The sequence below is a fragment of the Zootoca vivipara genome, chromosome 1 (assembly GCF_965207765.1).
Source record: "Zootoca vivipara chromosome 1, rZooViv2.hap1.1, whole genome shotgun sequence".
NCBI classification, from domain to species: Eukaryota; Metazoa; Chordata; class Lepidosauria; order Squamata; family Lacertidae; genus Zootoca; species Zootoca vivipara.
Genome location: NC_142582.1, coordinates 106,501,613 through 106,520,200, shown reverse-complemented (window position 1 = coordinate 106,520,200; position 18,588 = coordinate 106,501,613). Strand labels below are relative to the sequence as shown.

The window sequence follows — 18,588 nt, the reverse complement described above, 5'->3', positions numbered from 1 at the left end:
AAAACAGGAAATACGTCATTAGCCCAAGATGTGTTGCAAAATTTTCTAAGGAATTTCTGGAAAGCAAGAGGGGGGAAATGTCCTAAACCTGCAAGCTGGAATAAGAGGCCTGTCTTTTGCCTTCTATTTCCTATTATAGAAGATTATTACTCAGCTGTATGGAAGTGAGAGCTGGACCATCAAGAAGGCTGATCGCCGAAGAATTGATGCTTTTGAATTATGGTGCTGGAGGAGACTCTTGAGAGTCCCATGGACTGCTAGAAGATCAAACCTATCCATTCTTAAGGAAATCAGCCCTGAGTGCTCCCTGGAAGGACAGATCGTGAAGCTGAGGCTCCAATACTTTGGCCACCTCATGAGAAGAGAAGAATCCTTGGAAAAGACCCTGATGTTGGGAAAGATTGAGGGCACTAGGAGAAGGGGACGACAGAGGACAAGATGGTTGGACAGTGTTCTCGAAGCTACGAACATGAGTTTGACCAAACTACGGGAGGCAGTGGAAGACAGGAGTGCCTGGCGTGCTATGGTCCATGGGGTCACGAAGAGTCGGACACGACTAAACGACTAAACAACAACAACAACATTACTCAGCTGAAGTATATTCCCTCCTATCTCTCTACTCAGATAAGAGAGCCAGTACGTCTTCTTTAAGTTATGTTTATTTAGCAATACGGGTGTATATACATTTATGAGAATCCACCTTTTGAATCCCCTGCAGCAGGAGACATGCATGAGCAGTGACAAGTTGGAATCTGTGCTGCTCAGTGGCCTTCAAGGCCATCCGGCCATCCTGCTTATCACAACAGTGAAACAAAGGATAAGAAAGGGACAGACAAGAAGCAAATCAGTTCACACGGCAGAATCTTTGGGTAGAGACTCTCCGCAGCAGCCAGTGTTAAAACAATCGGGCTCCATAACCAAACGTCTGTTTTATGCCCTCAAAATAGTAACGTTGCCAGCCCTCCCTTGTTCTCTCTTCTTCGTTGGCTGGGATGCCCCTTCCTTCCAGGCGGATTTCTGTTTCACCAGCTTTGTCAATGAACGTCAAGGTGATGGTTGCAAAGTGTCCTAAAAGAGCCAAAGAAAAAAACCCAACATTCAGCAGTGTGACACAACCTGGAGAAACACAGCCAGACAAACTACAGTAATACCTTGGGTTACGAACACGATCCGTTCCGGATTGCAGTTCGTAACCCGAAAAGTTTGTAAGCCGAACGCGACCCGAAGAACCATTTTGCGCATGCGCAAAGTGCGATTTTCGCGATTTGCGCATGCGCAGACCGCACACGCCGCTTCTGCGCACGCACGCGCGGCGGAAACACTTCCGGGGGTGCGCAGTTCGTAACCTGAACTGTTCGCAAACCGAGGTGTTCGTAACCCGAGGTATGACTGTATCTGCTTCTTTCCTGATATGGTTAAGAAAATAAATCTGCTCTTCTTCCCAAGATCGCAATAGCTGGGAAACACTCGACTCTTAACCAATCTACCCTTTAAATATGTCATATCCTCTATGGTAGGGCAGATTCCCAGTAATAAGTATGGCCAATGCACCAGTTGCTGTACAAGCCAAGCAAAAGCATAGCACAACCAAGGCCAAGGCTAGTAACCAACTGAGAAATGCTTGTGCTTTCAAGCATCTTACAAATTAATAATGGGTACCCACTACTAGTACAACATAGTCAGAGTATAGCTGAAACCTAAGTAGTTTTCTACTTTGTTATATGAAGTAGAATAACTTACCCTCTGGCCATGTTTTAAATCTCCACTTCATTGCAATCTGCTTCTCAGGAACCTGGAAAGGAAGGGAAGCCTAGTTATCTACCAGGAATATTTTCACTGGAATACCAAGAGAGTGACAGAGATTATACTGAAAAAAAACTTGGGAGGGGGGGGGGGTTGTCAACGTTATTTGAGAGTAACTCAGGGTCAAACTACATGTAATGCTTAATGAGTAATGTGCAACTACATCTCTTTTTTCTATAATTAACAAGCGCAACAGAGCTGCACTGTGTAAAGAAAGGAGGTCTATCTATCTATCTTTCTATCTTCCTATCTATCTTCCTCCTCCTTCCTCCTCCAGTCCAGGACTCAAGGCAGCTTATGCAGATAAAATAGAAATAGCCAAAAACATAGTAAAGAAAATCATTCAAATGTAATGAAATATAATTGAAATAGTGTTGAAAATATCCATTAAGAGCACTGACGGCAGCAATAAAAACATCACAAAACCAGCCCTTTCCTCAAAATACCCACTCCTATTGTAGAGAGATTTATTGAGATCAAAATGATCTAAGTTTAGCTACAGTTCACCAAGCTTGCCTTCATAACATTTCTTCTCTGAACCAGACCTGGTTCAGAAATAACCATAGTTCACAAGGATGAAGATTGCTGTGTGTACACCAGGCACCCCCAAACTTCGGCCCTCCAGATGTTTTGGACTACAATCCCCATCATCCCTGACCACTGGTCCTGTTAGCTAGGGATCATGGGAGTTGTAGGCCAAAACATCTAGAGGGCCGCAGTTTGGGGGTGCCTGGTGTACACTGTCTCCTCCCGTCCCCTCCTGCTCTGTGGTGAATAGCCTCCAGGATTTCTTAAACTGATTAGCTGTTACATCTAAACCAGGAAAGCATCATTTTCATTCTGACAGTACAAAGGGGAAGGAGCATAAAGGTACAATGCTTGTGCCTGCCTAATCAAACCAAGTTTGTTATGTCTGAGCTCGGCCAATATTATCCATTTGTTTTTCAAAAAAGGTGTGCATTTCCAGTTAAACCATCAGCAACACAAACTAGTCTATCCAATTTTAGACTTGGTGAGGTAGTACAGGCATTACTACGACTACTACTATTACCGTACTATTATTATTATCATCATTATCTGTACAACACCCTTCATCCAAATATCACAGGGCAGTTCGCAACATAAATGTTCAGAGCATTACAAAAGAAACAGGTCATGGGCTAAAAAGAAGGCACCTCCCAGCTACTGAGCAACAGAAAATGTATTGACAACAGTACTTACTAGTTCAGTGAACTCTCCAGTGACACTGCCATCTAGCAGTTGGAATTTTCCTCCTTTGTCAGCCTCCAAAAAGGCAGGTGAGTGAGTAAAAGCCTGGACCATCTGCAGAAAAAAAAATTATGATCAGTGAGTCAAGTAGCAAGTTGACCCATTGCATTAAAATGACCATGACTTCCACCCAATTTGCTGAAACAACAGAAATAGATGCTTGATTCTAGCACTCTGGAATCTGAGTCCTGATTCCAGCACCATCTCCCACTGGGGACGGAGGGACTTTCAAGGATGAAAGTAGCACCTCTTGGCTGCCACTTCATTTCCAAATAAGCAGAAGCGAATGCTCATCTCTGTGGGAGCTTATTTGGAAGTAGGTATCCTGCTGAAAGAACATATAACCCTTTCAGACTGAGAAGAAACAAGGTGACCCATAATCCTTGAAATATTTCCTAGAGGCCTAGAGGTCACTTCTGCTGCAGAGTACCAACCACAACACCCTGTGTGCAAGCTAATAGGAGAAAAATGGGGACGGCGTTAGTCTAAACAACCAGCAGAAATATTTATAACCAAATCTAATCTAAGAAGCGTACAAGGACTTCTCGACTGAAAAGAACCTGTAGGCAGACCTGCAGCTTACCTCTTGCGTAATAAACACTCTATACAGTTCATCTGGAGATGTTAAGAAAACATCCTTCAAGCTTATCTTGCAAGTAGGAATCTTGACTCCTATCGATTTGGATTTAAGTGCATTGCCAGCAACTGGTTCAGTGGTCTAAAAATAGAATAATTTACAACTAAAATTATATATTAACTGCTAGAGTAGCTTATTTTGTTAGCTGATTTACAAACTTACTTTTAAAAAGTACAGCACTCAAAATACAATCTAAAAATTGTGAAAACAATAGAAACTATATGCAATATAAATCAGTACAAGCACAACCTAAAAGCCAGATACAATCCATATAAAACCAGCATAAAAAGCATGCAAGCAGGGGGGGAAAGTGTATACATGTAACACTGAGGGTATATACCAGGGAGGAATGCAGTGTAATACTATGGCGCTCCCAAGACCCTCAAGCCTTGCTGCACTAGCAGAAATCCTTGGGCAGGCTCACACTAGCAGAGCTGGTGGTTGAATCCCGCTCCAGTTGTGAGTTAAAAGACATGGGAAAATAAAAAAATCTTCACCTGGTAGCTAAAGGTCCACAACGTAGATGCCAGGAAAGCCTCTGCTGGGAAAGAATTCCATAAATGGGGTGCCACCAAGGAAAACACTCTCTCCCTAGGCCACTTGCCTCACTTTGCTAGGTGTGTGTGTGTGGGGGATTTGGAGCAAAATAATTAATCCAGAACCCTGCTAATAAGATGGCTCATTGCCTGCAGCTGCTGCAAGAGCAAGGCACCAACCTGCAGCCACTTTTCTTCCTCACTGGACTCCAGTAGTCCCCAATCTTCAAGATAATTGCAATCTGTTTTTGTTATACTCCCTGAAGAATTTCGGTCCAATTGTATGCCACAGAATATTCACATTCCTATCAAAACTGCTTAGTGCCCAGGGCTACTTCATATGCTACACCGCTAAGTAGGACTGTAAAGTAGCCCTGTGCCTTATTATTCATTCCATCAGAGCAAGGAAATGTTAACCTATAAAACACACCTGGAATCTTGGGCTCTTACCTTCTGTTCCTCTGCTTTGCGTACAGGATGAGGTGGGAGCTCTGACTGTTCACCATTCACTGTGGGTAAGATCATGCCTTGGGTAAACTCTGAAAGGTATTAAAATCTCATTATTCCATGCAAAGCATTTAGAAAGAAACGCAAACCACATTTCCTAACAAACATAGTTGTAAGGAAGCATCATTAAAGGAAGGCAGGATGTCACAGAAAATGGGATGGGAAAGCTACCACACACTTTGATAAATTTATAAAACTAGAACTTTTCAGCTCAGACCTCAAGGAAGATGTACTGAAAGCTATAGCCTACAAATGCTTTTGAGAGCTAGAAAGATGGTCAAACAATAATTACATGATACTAAATTAGAGACATGCAGCCTAAAGTTTGACTGGTAAACTCAGGGCAGGTATATATATTTTTTAGACGACAACTCCAAGTTCTCTAGTGCAGGCATGCACTAATCATGTGGCCCACAAGGCTTTTTTTTCACAGTGATGTGGTGGCAGTTTCCTTGGTGCTACTTGAGACAAATAATCCATAATAATTTCTATCAGCACTGAGATGGAAAACGATAATTCTTCACATCCTTGAACGGAGTCTTGCCTCACCAGATTGACTTTGTTAGACAATCAGATTCATAAGAATGGAGAAGGTCCTTGAGGTATCGCAAGTCCTAAGCTCTTTGCAAGTGATAACCAGTACTTTGAACTGCACTCAGAAACACCCTGATAACCAGTGTAGCTGCTACAGTATGGGACTGATATTCTCCCCAAACCTGCCACATGTTAGAATTTTAGCAGTGGCATTTTGTACTAGCTGAAGCTTCCAAAGAATCTTCACAGGAAGCCCCACAGAGTTCGCTACAGTAATCCAGGAAATATGTAACTAAAGCCCTACACACTCACTCTCCACTGCTCATGCAAAGGAAAGAGACCAGCCCATTGGTCTCTGGCTGCTTCTGCTATCATTTCTGCAGCCCACCCACCACCCTCACCTTTTTGGGGGCTGCATGTCTTCGGTGGGGAGCCTGCTCTACTCAAATAACCTCTCCACAAGATTAAGAAGCCTGAAAGATCAAGGTTCCTTGCTGCAGACATTCAGCCGCCAACATGGGGTTAGGGGGAGTGGTGGGTGCTGCAGAATGAAACAGTGCCAGGGAATGCAGGAGAGGACAAGGCCAGGCTTATTCCCTCTATCCCAGGCATGTCAAACCTGCGGCCCTCCAGATGTTTTGGATTACAATTCCCATCTTCCCCAACCACTGGTCCTGCTAGCTAGGGATCATGGGAGTTGTAGGCCAAAACATCTGGAGGGCCGCAGGTTTGACATGCCTGCTCTATCCCCTTCAGATGAGGGTTAATTGCAGGACAAGGGGAGAACAGGTGAACAGGGCTTAAGATGTATGACAAAGATAGACAAGTTAATTCTAAGCAAACTATTTCTAACAGATTTTGAAACTTCTCCTCCACAAGAACAGCTCTGACTCAACTTTCTTTTACCCCTCTGTACTTACCTGTTTTGAGAGTGCTAATGTAAATTCCCAAAGCACTGCTGATCTGATTTACACCTTCATGCTTCATCAAAGCTAGCAGGTTGGTGTCTGGCTCATCTTTGGCAAGACTAACGCTGATCTGAGAAGAAAAGGAGGGGAGATTCATATGGTTCCAACAGCACATCTGTTTTCACTGCACATACTCTTTCACCCTGTACTGCATCCATCAAATTATTTTTACTTAAAGACGGTAGCTGTTTGTAGATTCGAATGGTAGAAATCAGATACGAACTTATGGGACTTAAAAATAATAAAAAGCTGAAGAGAGATAAAACATGGGACTACTCGGATATCTGATCCCTCTTCAACGAAGCAAAAGTCAGGAAAATAATGTGCAACTGTGTTCTTACCTCAATTTCATCAACATCATTTTCATCCGACAGATTGGGAATCTCCACATATCCCTTATACTTCACACCTGTATTTGAAGTGCCTGTGAAAAGCAATATACTGAATGAATTGCTCAATTTCACTTTCTAACAGCAACTTCTGACATGTTCTGGCATTCTAGAAAACTCTCTAAATTCCCTTTCTCTCTTCATCTGCTTCTGAACTATTTCAAAAGGCTGTAGAAATTCTGCTTTTTAACAATTCAACCTCCAGAACTCTACAAGATCACATTACACAGCTAAAAACAAAGCAGGAAAACTCACCTGTCCAAGCCAGCTTGATATTCCACTCATAGAAGAAAATCAGCTTTCCTTTGCGGTTGTTGATTGAGGCTTCTCCATCCAATTTACTCACTTCTGTCACTTCACAAGTTCCTTCTGCATTCTCTGCTCTAATACCAAGAAGCAAACTTTTCAGTTTCTCTGAAGACCAGTTAGATGCATCTCTTTCAGTCCTAAGAAAAAAACAAAATTCTCAAAATGTAAAAAGGCAGTAATGAACAGCTGGTGCTTTTCAATGCTTCAGAGTTGCAAAGTTAGTTTTCAATGCATTGCAGACATCCTCTTTGTGCCATTCCCTGGAAACGCATGGTATTTGGCTATACAGTACATCTTGAAAAGTGACACTTCCAAAATTGTCTTCTTTTAGGAACACATCAGGAAGAGGGTAACCAAGGGTTTTGACTAACCACTCTGTATACCTCTACACCAGTGGTGGAGAAGGTTAAGGGGTGATATGATAGCCATGTTCAAATATATAAAAGGATGTCATATAGAAGAGGGTGAAAGGTTGTTTTCTGCTGCTCCAGAGAAGTGGACACGGAGCAATGGATTCAAGCTACAAGAAAGAAGATTCCACCTAAACATTAGGAAGAGCGTCCTGACAGTAAGAGCTGTTCGACAGTGGGATTTGCTGCCAAGGAGTGTGGTGGAGTCTCCTTCTTTGGAGGTCTTTAAGCGGAGGCTTGACAGCCATCTGTCAGGAATGCTTTGATGGTGTTTCCTGCTTGGCAGGGGGTTGGACTGGATGGCCCTTGTGGTCTCTTCCAACTCTATGATTCTATGATTCTAACTGCATTTGGCCAGTGGATCAGGGATCAGATTGTTATCTTTCCCACCTCTAGTGGGCTAAGATTGACAGGTGGGCAGAACCACGAACTTGTTGATCACCTGACATCAGATTACCTTTTCTGCTTGCAAGGGTCTTTGCATATCACTTCACAAGACAGCACTTTGAAATGGGTTTCTCATGACCCGCCAATTGCTGAGGCTTGCTAAAATGCTTTCAAAGCAGAATATAGTGCTTTGAAAGGAGCTTCTGAAGAGAAGTCCCTACAAAGTGCTGTCCATTTGAAGCACTTCACATTGAGCTTTTCAGTTGCTAACAAAACTCCCTTTTAGCTAAGCCAGGTTTCTATCTGCTCCACACCTGATGTCATATGATGTTAGGTGTGGGGCAGCTGGGTATAGCATGGACAAAATAAACTTTTTACTTAATTCCCACCACTCAGCAATTAACCAATTATGCCCAATATACATCTATATAATCTGTAAAAGAGGGCTCCAACCATGACTAAGAACCCATACCACCTATTTAACCTTGGCTGATCAATTTCCTCAGCACTATTCTGAATCTGTTACTTTGCTTCAGGAGGATTATGAACCAGGAACAGCTAGACAACATAAGAGTTAGATCTATTGGGAGAAATTCAACATCACACTCTCTTGGTTTTTCCATTAGTGCAAGCATTCCTGCTTGCCAGACAGAGCAATCCCCCCTCTCCTTCCCCCATGCGCTGTTCCATGAGTTCTCCTGACTCTCCAGAATGGACACTGTGTTGGGGGGGGGGGCTCACTGCACTAGCAAGAGCTCTGCTGGTGCACAGGGCTAGCTGAATCCAGGCCACTGAAATTAATGTGCATGAATAACTAAGTGCACTAATTTCAATGTATAACTTAGTTATCCAGTCCTATGTTTCTAATACAGTACAATAGGATGGCTCAAGCTTGAGTTATACAAGAGTCATCACACATTGAGCTTACACAGCCCCAAAACTTCCTTCTTGACTCTTAACTTCCTAACTCTGGAGCAAGCAAAGCATCTTGTTGAAGCTCTCACTACTCTAGTAAATTTCAGGCATGGCCAAACTTGGCCCTCCAGCTGTTTTGGGACTACAATTCCCATCATACCTGACCACTGGTCCTGTTAGCTAGGGATGATGGGAGTTGTAGTCCCAAAATAGCTAGAGGGCCAAGTTTGGCCATGCCTGCGTCTAGTTAGATGCAGACAGAATTCCAAGGTCAAATCACACAGACTGTCTCCTGCTGTGGAATCTACCTTTTCATTTCATTAAAAAACCATAGTTTTGGAAAACAATCTGGCAACATGAGAATGGCATCATTCACACTCTTAATGAGTAGTCCAGTCCCAGCAGGTTCCTATATTTCAATGAAAGAACAGGATGTACAGTTCTAGCCAACCCACAGGATTATCTTGAACCACTAGGTGGATAGATGGAGTGAACTCACAAACAGCTGAGATCATAGCAGTTAATCTACCCAAGAGAAGTAACTCGTAACATGACAAAGATTATACAAACAGATTTCCCCTTTCCTGCTCATTAAAATACAAGAACCAAATTCCAATACATCAGGCTTCTGCTTTGAAAACTAATCTAGATAAAATGTTTCTGTAGAATCTGCATGTAAAAACAAAGAGTGCTGCATAAGTTTAAGATGGCTATATGTTTCACAGCTGCTTGAGTGCTGCTGCATTAGCATTACATACCCTTGGAAACTACAGCTTGCTCACCACTGCAGAATGAGCTGCTGGCTCACTTCATACTGCCTATGTCACTGTTTTTTCTTTTTGGCTCCACACCCCCCAAGGTTGGGGCAGGAGGACAGTAGAAACTGCTGCTAACTGGAGAGCTCTCCATGGTTCTAGAGAAGTACACACACCTTCATTGGATATGAATTAACCATGATGCTCAAAAAGACAGGGCATATCTCCCCTGTGGTTTAATTTAACTGGCAAGTTCCCAGAGCAGGGAACATATTTATCCTCCCTCCTTTAAAGTCTCCTGCAGCTGAAAAAATAGCAGCTGCTCACTCATCACAAATTAAGAGCATGGTGATCATGTTTCTAGTTGTCTAAAGATGCAGAAGAGCCTGGATTTAATAAGGAGCAAAAACTGATTGGACTGAAAATCTCAGGGACAGGCTAGACTTGGTAGATATAGTCACAAAAGGATAGGACTGGACTTCTTTATACTAATCCTAAAAGCCGTGGGTTGCTACTAAGGATGGAAGAAGATACCGTTTTCTGTTCCACCCTGTATTTATCGCATGCAGCATTTTCTCCATTCTGCTGCAGTTCATCTTCTGCCAAAACTTACATTATTCGTTTCCCTGTGCGTTGTGGTAAAATTATGTAACTTGCGTATTATAATTACACTGTTGTTACTTTATCCCACCCCATTCATTTCTATGCAAAGGAAAAAGAATGCAAATGTGGGGGGATGGTGGCATAATCGATTACATATAATTTGCAGATGGAAAGCAACAGCAAACACTAGCAACTTCTACTTGGGTTTCATCAAAGGTCTCCAGCATCCCTAAGCTGCTGTTCACAAGAGTCCATACCATAATAAATCAAGGTGTAAAGTGCCATTAACACTTGGTCTTTGCACTGCTGGCAAAATGCCATATTTACATAAGCCACACTGTGCACAGCAGCTGCTTGAAAATATTGTGCACAGCTTACTCCTTACCCAGGTCAGCAAGTGTGGCAATCACATGAAAATATTTCCAATAAGAAACAAAAAATAGAATGCTATACATAATAGCAGATGTACAAGACCAAGTGACAATACGAAGGTATCCTGCATCTGTATGTTTTTCTGGTTCATTTCTATTGGAATAGAAAAATGACTTTCTTACAGCAGCACACAAAAATTATTCTAGTTCAGCACTCTGTCTCCATTCCAATAGTGACTACTGAAAAACTTACACACATGATATGATAGCAACAGCCATCCTCTCTGCTATCAGTGTCCTGCACTCAGGAATACTGCTTCTGTGTTTGGAAGCTCCATTTATATGACAATTGTTGTCAAATCAGCCATGAATTTGTCTGTGGCAGAATTGCTAGTTTGCTTAAGGCAACTTGCGTCACCATTTTTCAAATTAAGACTGATTCCTACCTTGTCATCATTAATTCCACATTAAGGAGGCTATAAATGAAATCCTCCCCATTCTCAAAATGCTCCTGGAACAGTTTCCTTGGATCCCACCACTTCCTGTCTCCCCACTTTCTCCACAACTACCAAACCGCAAATCAGTGTGAAAATTAATCAAACACAGCAACCCAGCTAAACAAAAAGCATGGCTTTGTATGTCAGAAACACAGTAAGCACAAACACACACACCATTAAAAATGGCAAGGCACTTCCTATGCTGGAGAGTGCTTGTGCAGCACCAATTAAGCGTAACACAGGTGGAGGGGCTGCCTCCCTGTTGCAAACTACTTTTTTTCAGCAGGCACTCGCTGGCTTAGCCAGATGCTGCACCTGGCCCCTAGAAAAGACTGCCAACGTTTTTGTTTGTTTCAACCAGTTCCTAGCTCTCTTGCACTTATTAAGCACATCTTGATCTGAAAGAAGTAGCCAGCGATCGTATTTCTTTTTCCATGCCAAAAAGCACCCAAACCAGGCCAGGGAGGTTTCTCTATCTCCCCGCCCCCCCCGACCCTGTAATCTTTTGCCACACATATTTGAGAGTAAGGTCCACCGAACCCGAAGGGAAGTTGCTCCGGCGCGAACACGCATTAGCGGTGGAGAATCTCGTGCGAAGGGGTCAGAGGCAAAAGACAGGAAGAGAGGAGACACGCGTCCCCACAACCGCTGCTTCAAGGATACTGGGCGGCGGGGGTGGGGGTCGTTGTGGGTGTGGCGGTGGCAGCACGGCAGCCCTTATTCGCCCCCAAAGCCCTCAGGGGAAGAGCTGCACCCCTCAAAAAGCACGAGTCACTTCACCGCCCCCCAGCCCCCACCCCCGCCGCCTTCCCTGCCCCCCTCGCCCACCAGTGCCAGTTGTTGACGTTGGTGGCATCCGCGCGCTGCTCAACAATCCAGCGCGGATCTCCCTCTCCCCACTTGGCCATCAGCGCCTCGCCGAAGGACTCGCCGCGTCTGCCTTTGCCCGGCTGGCTGGCGAGCGCCCGTGGCCCTCGCTCTCTCGCCGCGCGCGTCTGGAAGCTACTAGAAGCGCCGCCGGCAGCCGCGCCGCCTCCCAGCTTCCGGCAGCCGCCGGATAACTTCCTTCCGTTGCTTCCCCCCCCCCGCCGCTCCTTACTCCCCCAGTACCATAGAGGCAAAAGTCGGGGGTGGGGAGGGAGATCTATAAGCGTAACACACAGACACGCGCAGCCTGGGCAGGGGAGGAAACTTACATGAACACCGAGGGAAGGGGGAGGCACGTTATTGGGGCAAATTGCATAGACGTAAAAAACAGAGTCCTATGTTGCCTGCATCGCTTCTGGGTGCCCCCCTCTTCCTGGAGCAAAACTGACAGCTCTCTGTGGGAAATCCAGGATTTGAAGCGAAGCCGTGATTTGGCCAGCGGCCGAGTGTCCCCCAGAAACAAAAGGGGAGCGGCCTCGACCGGCTCTTTCCAACTTAGACCTCGTTTCGCGTGGGAATTAAGTGTTTAAAGACTTAACGCCGTATAAGTGAGCGTCGGGTTGGGGCTGGGAGAGAGGGCGTGGTCTAGAATTTTCTAATCTTTGCTGGGAAGTGTCGCTCTATTTTTGGAGAAAATCCGGCTTCCTTACTGAAATGGAGGAAGTTCACAGCGGAAGTGAAGGACTGCGGTGGTGTGTAACTCTTACTTTTACAGTAATCTCTACAACTCAACCTGTGAGGCACGTAAAACGCTCCCGGAAAGGCCTCAAGAGACACAGGTTCGGACTGGCCTTCCACCGCCATGTCGACGTTCCTTGGAGTGTTTCACCTTGGAGATGCCAAGCTTTAGGAAGACGCCGCCTGCCTGCTTACGCTGGGGTTATTTGGACTCCTGCCTGCTTACGCTGGGGTTATTTGGACTCCAACTCCCGTCATCCTTGGCTGGGGCTGATGGGAGTTGGAGTCCAAAACCACTGAGGGGGTGGGGCAAAGGTTTCCCGCCACGGCGCTGCAGCGTTCGGTCCAAAGCTCATCAATGTCTGGGCTGTGCGTAGGCTTAACATTTGCGCGCCACTCTAAACTTTCCTTACCTCGGTGGCTCCTCCCTGCTTCTGGTTTCTTTCTCACCTTGCCCCTTGTCTGGGCCGGAGCCCTTTCACTCCTAAAACCTAACGAAGCAGCACAGCCCCTTTCAAAAGAAGCGGCGCGTAAACGAAGGAGTTTTGCCTCCGCGGATGCCCCGTAGTGATAGAAGCGGAGCAGGGGAGGAAGGAGAGCGAGAAAGGCTCGGCGCTTAGAGCAGCCCGGCTTCCTACCTGGGAAGCGCAGCCCGAGCCTCTCCCGATGTAAAGCGCCGGCCTGAGAAACAAACGCCGCCGCGCCGCGCCGCGCTCTGTAGTCGAAACCAATGGCTGAGGAAGCAGCTGGAAAACTACCTCTCCCGTGATGCTTTTCGAAAGCAACCGCCTTTCTCTTTCCCTGCCTGAGGAGCCGAGGAACACGGTCCGCAGAAGGGTGCAGGGCCCAGCGCCGAGCATGGACGGGGGACTTGCGTGGTGCTGATCGGATCCCTGCCCGGCTGGTCGTCGCTCCCCGTCCTGGCGGCCCTGCTCCTCCGAGGGTAGGCGGCTGTCTTCTCCCTCGGCGCTTCCTCTGGCGTGATGCTTTCCGAGCGGGGAGGCGTAAGACCGTGTCCTGCGGCAAGTCATCGGGTGGAGATGCACCGGGCTCCTGCTTTCTGCCTCGCCCCTTCCTGGCTCTTGGCCTTGGCCAGAAGAGGTCCCAGCCGGTTATTTCACGCCCCCACCCCACCCCCCGCCAGCAACATTGGCTGCTGCTGTTTATATGGGGTCATGAAGATGGACATCGGGATCTGCCGCCCCTGAGGACGCTGCCGCCTGAGGCAGTCGCCTCACCTTGCTTCATGGGTGGGACGGCCCTGGTCACCCGTGTTGCCTGCTGCTGCCTTACATTCTAGCATGGGCGCCTCTCTCTAATGAGATTGTAGTTTAATATAGGCAGAGAAGCAAGTAATGAAGGAGACACAATGAAAAGAAAGGTTGGGTGGAATGGACTTGCATGTTTCTTAAAGTCATGTTGCAGTTGAAAATTATGGGGAAGATGGGGCTACTGCCCCCCCAGCTGCGGACAAGTGCCCCAGCAGCATCAGTCCGGCCAGAGACAGCTCCCAGCTGCTTTGCCTTCTTGCTTATATTCAGTCCAGGGAGTGGCGCTTCCTGTCAGCTTCCTCCTCCTAGACTCAGCACTGCCCTTATAGAACTGAGCAAGGAAGAGCAGGATCGAGACAAAACTAGAATGAGTTGGCTCTACCTCACACTGGTTTTGGCATGACTTGCTGTTGGGCTTCTTGTCTTCTGGCTTGCCAGCTGCATTGGGCACAATTCACCACTCTCTCTCCCACTAAATGGTGGGAAGTTAAGGCCAAATAGCACAAATAACTGATGCAGATTTGCTTGCAGATTTGTTCTGGCAGCAGGTGTAGGATTGCCTCCTGTGTCATTTCGAGTGGTGTGTTTTTGGTCAGATCGATCAGTTGCCCAATGAAACACAATAAGCTTAACAGTGAGCCAGTAAAAATGGATCAGATGTACCTTGAAGCTGTACTGATTTCTAGCCCTCCATGAATTTAGAGCTATTGCATGCAAATATTTGATTCAGGATTATTAAACTGTGGCATCAAGAAAACAAGTGTAGTGTCTCTGAGGTTACTCTTGATGTCAGTTTTGGCCACATTTCTATGGCTGGTAAATCCGCTTTGCTTTACTTAAAATTAACAGCACAAACTGAGGAGCACTTCTCAAGACACTTCCTAGGCAAAGTGCCACTGAGAGCTTAACCGGAGTTTTTTTTAAAAAAAATATGCCTAGAATTGAGCTGGGACCATTTCACGGTCCTTGCTTTTCCTTATCTGTTTGCTAAGTCCTAAGTTTATTTTGCATATTCCTTGATGGTCAATGCATTTTTTAAAAAACAAAAAACCAAGCATACGGTGTGGGTCTCTTTCTGAGGAGCTTGAACAAATGCAGTTGTATTGTAGGACTTGGCTGTAGACAATGGATTATGTTATGTGCTCTGGGTGGAAACTAGAAGCATGTAGATATGGGTCATGGATAGTGAGGTGGTCAGGGATTATTTCTTAATTGACCAAAGGTAATATAAATGCAGTAAAGAAAAAAGTCTTATTTTCAGATGAACAGAATGAAGGTTGATGAGGAAGAATACTGGCACAGTTCCAAGTGTAAAGCATTTACATTTGATGATGAAGATGATGAGCTCTTTCAGGTACAGTAACTAGGCAGAACAAACTGACAATTCACTATGCAGTGCCTCCTTGCCTTAAATGTTAAGGGAAGCAAAAATCTGCATATAGTGTAGTCTTTTTTAAATTATTGATGGATATCTTTCCTTTGAAGGAATTGAGAAAGTAAAATAAGGAATTGCTATATTTATATGAGGAAGCATCATGTATGATTGAATGTGTATACTTCACAAGATATGTGTCACAGAACTGGGATTCCTGATCATCTCATTCTTCATTCATTAGCAGAACAAGTTTTTAGCCCTAGTGGTTGTGAAGATGTGCTTGAAAGTGAGCTTGCACCTGCAGGTTCAGAAATTTGGTGTTTTGCAAATGCATCTTTCTCTACATCATAGCCTCCAATAGTCCTTACTCCAGATATATATTTCAGTCCTTTCTTGCCACATCATTTTTTCAGAGATCTATTTTTTCCCCCAAATAATTTTTATTCATTTTCCAAATACAAAATCACAAAAAACAAAAACAAAAACTCAAAACAATAAAACAAAACAATAAAACATGAAAAAGAAAAACATCTCAAATCTTATATTATTTACTTAACATTGTTGACTTCCTCAATTCCCCCCTCACTGGGTCCGTTTTAAAATTCCAATTAAGCAGTTTTTATCTTATGTCTTAAATTATTATAACACATTTTATCATTAACACTCAAATATTCTATTCTAGAATCATCACCTATTCTCCAACAATAATTAATCAATTTATCCAAATCAAAAATTATTTTCCCTTCCTTCTATCTTCTATTTCTCCCCTTAGCCTAAAAATCTTTTACCAAGAACTTTCCATAAATTTAAATATTAATTCTTCTATCATGTTGTTGTTGTTGTTTAGTCGTTTAGTCGTGTCCGACTCTTCGTGACCCCATGGACCATAGCATGCCAGGCACTCCTGTCTTCCACTGCCTCCCGCAGTTTGGTCAAACTCATGTTCATAGCTTTGAGAACACTGTCCAACCATCTTGTCCTCTGTCGTCTCTGTCTTCTATCATACTAACATTTAAACATATTAAAACAAATTTAGCCCCCCTTCCCTTGGACTCAGGGTCTCCCAGATTCTTCAGCGAGTTCCATATGTCATTCCAGTTTCGGACCATCTAAATCAATAAAAAAAGTTACTTCCATTATTACCCTTCACCCCACTCCCACCCTGTCCCAGCCTACCCACCATTCTTCCTCAATCATCCCCTGATGCCTCCCCAATTCTTTAAATACTGTAGTATAAAACCTTCTTGCAATAATTCCATTTTCCAGCCCTTTCTCAGTTTTTATTCCCTTTAGGTTCTGACCCCAGGTTGGATCCTGCCCTCCCTCTCTCACTGGGAGGACATTACTCCATGCTGGTTCTTCTTTGGGGACTCCTTGGATCAAACAGATGTTCTGTTCCCCCCTTCTCACTGGGGGAACAATGTTCCATGTATCTTCCTCCTCTTTCTCCTCTTTTTAAATTCAATTACATTGTCCAAGACTGATTATTGTTCCTCCTGCTTGACTTCATTCTCTGTTAGAGTTAATCCTTTTTCTCTGTCCTGGCAATTCTGATTCCTTTCACGCCATTCACACAACTGTATATTACTTTCACGCAACAATATATTATTTTGCTGCAATTCATCTCTCAAGTCCAAAAGCAATTCCAAAAGTTCCTTCTGAAAGTCCAGGCCATCAGGTGATGTTATGGCTACAGGCATCCTGTTCATCTCAGATTTCATGGGAACAGAGCAGAGCAGGAAGTGGAGCAGATTGTATTTCCAAAAACATCAAAGACCGAGTTTATATCCAAACTGGTTATAGTCTCATTTTTAAATTCTTCTTCGTGTCCTAAAATTCTTGTGTCCATTTGTGAAAAGAGCAATTGTCAAACTTCTTATACACAGCCTTATATTTTACACTCTCTTCACAATTGACAGTTCTCAGGCCCCAAAGAGATAAACAAATTCCTTTCTATTGTGATGTCATAATGGCGGCTTGCTGATTCCTACAGGGACCTGACTTCAGCTTCCAGGGGGATTTTCCCCAGTCCAAATAAAAAATTTTTTTGCAGGGATTTTAATAAATTTAATCCTTCTCCCCTTTACCCTGCCTCCGGGGGAAGGGTAATTTGGTAATTAATAGGTTCCTTTCAATTTTTGGCTATAGGCAAATTAACTGCATTACAGTCCTCTCAATGGGGGAGATCGACTTCCTGTTTAAATCTCCTCCTGTGGCCAATTCATTCCATTTTTTTTAAAAAAAAATTCTTGAATTTCTCCCTTTACTCACGGTATCCAATGTCTTCAATTTTTTTCCAATTTTAAGGAAGAACCGATCGCTGTTGCCTGGCAGGATCACAGCTTCATGCCTCCGAGATAGCTATGCTCCGTTGCGCTGCATTAGCTCAAACCCCCCTGCTCTCTTGCCGCCCCAAAATAGGCAAGCCAAGGGAGGGGGGAGCTCGCTTCTGGCGTCTGCCGGATCCATGTCCCCGAAACGCTCGATTCGGGGTTTCTTCTGGGGGGCCGCTGCGCTGAAGCAGTTCCCCCTTGCCTCGGGAGCACCACGTTCTCCTCAGCTGAGGAGAACGGCGCCCGCCATTGCTGCACATTCGGCCGGAAGTCCTCAAAGATCTATTTTACAGCTACTATATTGTTTACTGCCAAACTATTTTAATGTCTTACAAAAGTTGAAAAATGGGTACCCAATAAAACAATGTAATAGTGCTGCAAGGCAAATATGCCTCATTTTAAATGAGGTGTGAACTTGACTTATAACATTCTTTCACAATTTGCACCTGGTACATAAGGATTTGTTTGATGTTTTGTGGGTGGCATGTATCTATAACACTTTTTTTCCTATATTTTGAAATGAATATTTTAGATTCTAAAAACTATTTAGAGGTCTTTTGTTGAGTAAGTGGTATATAAATTTTGATGGATAAATAAATTCAGCTTGTGTACAAACATAAAATACATCTGTTCTTGGGATACCGGTTCTTTAGAATGAAAGTGTACAGTCTATCTGGGTAAAATAGGGCTTGCCTTCATTTTCACTTTGGTTTTGTTCAAAGCTGAAGGAGTCGAAACGAACAGTGAACAGTCTCCGAGATATTGTAGATGATGACGATGATCTTGAGAAGTTCAGCTGGAGTGGGGAGCCTGTGGGCAGTAAGTGGAGCAGAATGTTTTTGCATCTATCACCCATTCTTTGATTCTGTATTTGATTATTGCTGCCCTCTGTCAAGTAACATCTCATTAGAGCTACACCTACTAGGAAATATGGCCTACTGAGATTTAGTGTGCTTAACGTTGAGCAGGAAAGGTAATGGTTTCATGCAATACCATAATTGTTTATATTGCCTATTTAATTGTGTGCTTGAATTCCCCCTACCCCTGTTTCTGATAAGTGGAAAGTGTGGAAACAAGGACAAACAAATGCAGGGAGTAAAATGACTGCTTCTTT

At 44.2% G+C, this 18,588-nt stretch overlaps 2 protein-coding genes across 5 annotated transcripts in view; one reads left to right on the top strand and one right to left on the bottom strand.

Annotated features, from left to right (window-relative positions):
* Positions 1 to 641: 641 nt before the first annotated feature.
* AHSA1 (activator of HSP90 ATPase activity 1) lies at positions 642 to 13,983 on the bottom strand. 4 transcript variants are annotated; one of them, XM_035108014.3, is made up of 9 exons: positions 13,134 to 13,983; positions 6,899 to 7,089; positions 6,596 to 6,678; positions 6,207 to 6,324; positions 4,696 to 4,784; positions 3,656 to 3,790; positions 3,025 to 3,126; positions 1,741 to 1,792; positions 642 to 1,068 (listed from the first exon to the last, which is right to left on the bottom strand). In XM_035108014.3, the coding sequence occupies exons 4-9, from the start codon at positions 6,271 to 6,273 to the stop codon at positions 896 to 898; spliced, it is 618 nt and encodes a 205-aa protein (XP_034963905.1). In that variant the 5' UTR covers positions 6,274 to 6,324; positions 6,596 to 6,678; positions 6,899 to 7,089; positions 13,134 to 13,983; the 3' UTR covers positions 642 to 895. The 4 variants fall into 4 exon arrangements, with proteins under 4 accessions (XP_034963905.1, XP_088511151.1, XP_088511155.1 ...); XM_088655025.1 differs by having other exon boundaries at positions 13,254 to 13,812; XM_088655029.1 differs by lacking the exon at positions 13,134 to 13,983 and adding an exon at positions 12,087 to 12,315.
* The window catches only part of VIPAS39 (VPS33B interacting protein, apical-basolateral polarity regulator, spe-39 homolog), a 20,909-nt gene continuing 15,623 nt past the window's right edge, over positions 13,303 to 18,588 (top strand). The window contains exons 1-3 of the mRNA XM_035107997.3: positions 13,303 to 13,438; positions 15,028 to 15,120; positions 18,197 to 18,293. Coding sequence (XP_034963888.1) covers positions 15,028 to 15,120; positions 18,197 to 18,293 — 190 coding nt within the window. The 5' untranslated portion in view covers positions 13,303 to 13,438. The remainder of the gene's footprint in view (positions 13,439 to 15,027; positions 15,121 to 18,196; positions 18,294 to 18,588) is intronic.